We start from the raw sequence: 6,000 nt of genomic DNA on the forward strand, positions 1-6,000 counted from the left end.
AAACAGTTTAGCAGTCTCTTAAAAAATTAAACCTATACCTACCTTATGACCCAGCCATTCTATTCTGAAAAATTAATGAAGAGAAATGAAAGTATATGTCCAAAGACTTGTACATTGTGACAACTTTATTTGTAATAGACTCAGACTGGAATCAACCCAAATGCACATCAACGGTTGAATAGATAAATTGTACTATATTTATATAGTGGAATACTACTGAGTAATAAAAAGGATTGAGTTATTTATACATATAACAACATGATTGGCTCAAAATAACTATGCTGAGGGAAAGAAGCCACCCCCCAACAACAAAAAAGTGCATGTTTTATAATTCCATTTATATATAATTCTAGAAACTACAGTCTATAGTGACAGAAAGCAGATCAGTGGTTGCCTAAAGATGGGGTGGGTTTAGGAAAGGGTGTGGGACAGAGGGATTACAAAGGGGCACCAGGAAACTTGGGTGGTGATGGATATGTTCATTATCTTGTTTGGGGCATGGTTTGCAGGTACAAACATATGCCAGAACTTACCAATTCATATACTTAATTATATGCAGTTCAGCGTGTATCAATTATAAGGAAATATAACTTTAAATTGTTGCCCCAAAATGTTCTTAACAATGAAATTAGTTCTGGGTGACTAATACAGAGCTAGAAGTAAGGATGGTAAGACCTGAGGCAGAAGAGAAAGCAAGAAGCCGATAGGGATAGAGCCTAGACCTCATCCTGAGGTTAGTGGCTGGACACTGAGGAGTTTTGAGCAGGGCAAAGACATAATTCAGTATGCCTGTTTGGCAGATTGCTCTCATTTTAGACTAGAGAATAGTTTGTTAGAGTGCAAGGCCAGGAGCAGGGAGACATTTAGGGCAAGACACTGAAGGGCACAGACAGGAGTTGGGGTCAGTTAAATGCGCTGCATCTTTGTAGATTGTTCCTCTCAAGTCGTCTGGCACCACCATCGTCTCTTACCATCATCGCAAGAGCTTCCTAAGTGTCTCTCTGCCCCTGGCCTTAAATGGAGGATGTCAGGGTGGTGGCTGACACATGAAACGTTGTACACTGGTGTTGAGCAGGCTGGGGAGCTGGGAGGCTGGCCCAGGAGGTGCATCCTGTGGAGGACAGGAGGACCTGGCCGGAAAGAGAAGCTTGCAGGAGCTGCTTGACTTAGTCTGGAGTTTTCCGCAGAAGAGTTCTCTCACTTTCCGACGTGACTGTTCACTGCTGGCATCTGTCTGTTACTTCTCTCTGCTCCTGATGCTTTTTGAATTGTTCTGTGAAGACATCTGTGGCCATCTCAGTTTCCCCTTTCCTGATAACAGATGTATGTACCCTACGTGCTGGGAAGCGTGAATAATTCTGGGCACTCAGCCAGTTTTTCTGAATCCGCCCCCCCACCCCCCTCCCCATAACCAGTGTGTATTTTATCTTCAGATTCAGTTCTTTCATTCACTTCAGGGAAACTTTCTTTTGTATCTGAAAAATTATTTTCTTACTCTAGGAGTCAAAGATACTAGTTATGTTTGTGTTGGCTCATCTTTGTTTTCTGTGCCTATCCTTTTATCTCTAATTGCTTTAGCTACTTTGTTCTGGTTTCTCTGCCTTCATTATAATTATCATGGGCTTTTTCTCTGTGGCGTTGATTTGATTTTAAGCCAAATCTGTTCTTTTCCCTGCTAGTTGATTTCTTAGCATCATAATGGCTTTGGTTTGGTCCTCAAATCATTTCCACAAATAATTTTGGTACCAAATTATTTCAGTTCTTTGGTTTCCCATTTCGGTTCATTCTGTCGTTTTATCATCTCATCTTTGAACTTAAAAAAAGGAACCATGGGGCACCTGGATGTCTCAGTCAGTTAAGCATTGGACTCTTGATTTCAGCTCAGGTCATATAATCTCATGGTTATGAGACTGAGCTCCACATCGGGCTCTGTGCTGGGTGTGGAGCCTGTTTGAAATTCTCTCTCCCTCTCTCTCTACCCCTTCCCTGCTTGCATTCTGGCTCTCTCTCTCTCTCTCTCTCTCTCAACAAACCAAAAAAAAAAGAATTGCTATTTTTAGTATATTAGCTATTAAGCCACCACAGTCCTTTTTTCTCTTGGTTACTACTTTCTTCCATTTATATCCTTTCTTTGCTTGTTTGGTTTCTGCTGATGAATTTTAGCAATAACTTTTTACTGATTCGGGTTATTTTTTTTTATTTGTTTATTGTTCATAGGTGTTGGAGGTGAACATTTCTGTGATCGTGCCTTAATCAGAAACTCGAATCCAAACACTGTTAGTGAGTGGTTTTCTCGTCACGGACCTTTGATGTTACCCTTACGTATTTTGATGATGATAGCAGTTTAACTTGGTGGAAAACCAGAATCCCGGGCCGTGTCTCTGCATATCTAATGTAATTTTATCACGTTCATAAATCGGTCATAAATTACTGTTTGTTCCCAGGAGGAACCTGACCGCCCTTTATTTCCCTCTTGCAACTGCAGTAAAAACTACAAGAATGTGGATTTCGAGGTGTCTTCAGTTACCACAGGGATGGACCTTTGTTTAACCATCTGATGACATTTTTACTCTTCCCGTGTTGCTGGTGTAGGGTGTCAGTTATGCTCTGGTGCGAAGGCCACTTGGTAGGTGTATTTCTGCTTTCCCGAGTAAAGTTCACCTCCCTGGAGCAGCCTTCTCAGGAACAAGTGTGGACGCCTGAACCAGGACATTTCACAAGCTGACTTCATCCCAGATTCCGCCAGCCGTTTAATGTGCCTTCTTGCTCTGTTGGCCTGTTTTATTATACTGTATAGACAGAAGGGATGCATTAAAGTGGGATTTTGATTTGATGTCGCTGGTTGAAGTCATAAAATTGTTTCATTCCCCCAAAGATTTACACAAGTGTGACACACTTAAAACACCTGTCATTATGTCTGTGATTTAAAAAAATTTTTTTAATGTTTATTTATTTTTGAGAGGGACAGCATGAATGGGGGAGTGGCAGAGAGACAGGGAGACACAGAATCCAAAGCAGGCTCCAAGCTCTGAGCTGTCAGCACAGAGCTGGATGTGGATCTTGAACCCACGAACCATGAGATCGTGACCTGAGCCAAAGTTGGATGCTTAACCAGCTGAGCTACCCAGGTGCCCCTGTGATTTTTTTTTTTTTTTTTAAACCTTTTCATTGGGGCATGCAGCCTCTGGAAAAATCACTTTCTTTTTCTGATTATAATAGAGCTGAAATGTCTAGCACCATGATAATAAAACAGAGTGGACAGCCAGTTTTCACTGTTTTTCTTTTATCACTTACGGGACCTCCTGAAATCCTGATACACAAACTTGATCTCTTTTTGTTTTGTTTTATTTTGCATATGAATGTTTTAAAAAACTCAAACTCTGCTGAAAAGGAGAAGGGCCGCTGGGAATAATCTTTATCTGGTCTCAGATTCCCCTTTAATTGTTTGGAAAAGGAACTGAAACTCCTTTTCCTTCTATTCTGGCTCTTTTACATCAGCTGGGGAACTCTGCAAGGTTCTAATCCCCCTCCCTCTGCCAAGGGGATGGGAGCAGAAAGGTTCAGGAGGTGAAGTAATTTGAGCACAGTTTCGTATGCAATAATCCCTTCAGACTGTATGAGCTGTAGGGTTCATTTTGTCCTTCTTGGCATCAGGAAATAGGCCCAGGGAAGTTGAGTAGCTTTGCCAGTCTGTTTGACTCCAGAGACTTTACTTTTCTTCACAAAGTAGAGATTAATTCAAGAGGGAAAATCTGGTTTGGGAACCATGGGCAGTGCAGTGGTTAAAAGCATGGAACTTAACTGAGGACCATGGGGGAGAAGAAGGGGGGGAAATGGGGGGGGAAGGGAGAGAGGCAAACCATGAGAGACTCTTGAATGCTGAGAAACAAACTGAGGACTGATGGATGTAGAGGGGAGGGGGGAGATGGGCACGGAGGAGGGCACTTGTGGGGATGAGCACTGGGTGTTATATGGAAACCAATTTGACAATAAACTATTAAAAAAAAAAAAGCATGGTCTTTTGAGTCGGAAAGACTTACTAGGAGGAAATCACTTAAATTCCTTGTGAGTTGATTTCATCTATAAAATAGAGGTAGTAAACCCTTTGTTACTGTTACTGGGGTCTGAGTTAGTGCTCATAGCACCTACCACAAAATACTAATTCATAAAATGGCAGGTTAAAAAAAAATCTGAAAAGAGGCAGGTCCAGAAGGAAGGCTGACTTAGTACATGGAGCACTGGATCTTGGACAACCAGTTGATTCAGACTGACTGCAGTTGGATGGACTCTGTTCAGAGTTAATGTTCTGCTAAAATATCTGACTCCAAAATAACAATTCACAGTTGTTGAAAGAACCATTGGAAGAGGAGTCCAACATATGATAGGGGCAGGGTATGTTGATTTCATGAGGAATGCAACAGGTAGGCATTTATTTAAATCTGATGCCTTATTGACATTGTTTTAGCCAAAGAATGATTGGTTAGCTGAGATTAGCTCAAGTAAAAGGAGTTGATTGAAGGCTTTGGGGCTCTGGATGGAACATAAGGGCAAAGAATGGCTGGACCTCTTTGGAACAGGAAAACTTATCAGAAACTAGAGGTGTTCACCTCATCTTTAAGAGTCTCTCTAATTTCTGGTTCTCTTCATATTTTTTCCTTTTTCACATTGTTCCACAACATGGTGCAGTGTTCATGTACTTTAGTGAGTGTATTTGAATTGCTACTGGACACCCACTGGTTTTCGGAACCATTATGGCCCGTGTCAACAGAGGCACTTGTAGTAAGTGTGGCCTTCAGTGCCTACCTTTTTAGTAGAAGATACAGATTTGTAGACAATGAGCCTGTAGGGAAGAGCAGCTGCAGAAAGGCTGTTAATCATTTTATAAAAGAAAGGTCTAGAAAATAGTTGTGTGGGTTTTGTTTTTTTGTTTTTTAAAGCATGGTAGCCCAGTTCCCCAAGCTGAAACTTCTGGTATTATTTGATGGCAGAATGCCTCAATGGCATGCCAGCTTTTTATGAGAAAATAATTCTCTTGAAAGTTGATCCTGCAAACCTAAACTTAAAAGTTGGTTGTTGTCACTTTCTAATAAGTGTTGCACATTAATCTTCATCTTCTTTTGCTTTTCTTCCAGAGATATGAAGACTATGGAATGACTCCCCCATCAGGCCCATTGCCGAGGTAAAATTTTTGGGAGAAAATGCGTTAGGACTTCCTCACATCGACTTTTTAAAAATCTTGTAAACTCATTTCTTTTCACTAAGATGAGCAGATGCAAACCTCTGAGTTGTGTGTTCTCTTGAATTAACCTGAAGAAGAGAAAAAAGGTGGAATCTTAAGTTCTGCTTCCAGAAATGACAGGCTAGATCGTTTGCTGAGGGCATCTGGAAAAGCCAGACAAGATTTTATTTTTACTTTTATTTTTTTAACATTTTATTTATTTCTGAGAGAGAGAGGCAGCGTGACCAGGGGAGAGTCAGAGAGAGAGGGAGACACGGAATCTGAAACAGGCTCCAGGCTCTGAGCTAGCTGTCAGCACAGAGCCCGACATGGGGCTTGAACCCACGGGCCGCGAGATCATGACCTGAGCCAAAGTCGGCCCCCCAACCAACTGAGCCACCCAGGTGCCCCAAGTCAGACAAGATTTTAAAATAAAACAAAATAAAACCCTCATAGCTAAAAGGCCAAGAAGTTGTATGGGGCCAAGATCCAGGTTGTCCAGAGAAAGGAGCCCTGCCTTTTGGGTGAACTTTCTCCCAGGGGTGCCTGCTAATCCCAAAGGAGGTGACTGAGAAGCTGAGCAAGACTTTGGGCAGAATCACAGGGCCTTGGAGTCTTGAAAATTTGACATATCGGAAGTTGCAGGATACATCTCAAGTCACGCTTTGGGGGGACTTTGATGCCTTAAATGAATCAAAATATATTTGAAAAGAAAAATGGTTGAATACCAATGATCTAAGCATCTGCCTCAATGGAAAAAAAAAAAAAAAAAAAGCTCTAAT

The 6,000-nt window shown here is 41.5% G+C and overlaps 1 protein-coding gene across 1 annotated transcript in view; it reads left to right on the plus strand.

The window, feature by feature from the left end:
• Positions 1 to 6,000, plus strand: part of KIAA1549 (KIAA1549 ortholog) — a 91,519-nt gene that overhangs the window by 58,413 nt on the left and 27,106 nt on the right. The window contains exon 17 of the mRNA XM_077781081.1: positions 5,133 to 5,179. Within this exon, the coding sequence (XP_077637207.1) occupies positions 5,133 to 5,179 (47 nt within the window). The remainder of the gene's footprint in view (positions 1 to 5,132; positions 5,180 to 6,000) is intronic.

The sequence above is a fragment of the Crocuta crocuta genome, unplaced genomic scaffold (assembly GCF_008692635.1).
Source record: "Crocuta crocuta isolate KB4526 unplaced genomic scaffold, BGI_CrCroc_1.0 scaffold228, whole genome shotgun sequence".
In the NCBI taxonomy this organism is placed as follows: Eukaryota; Metazoa; Chordata; class Mammalia; order Carnivora; family Hyaenidae; genus Crocuta; species Crocuta crocuta.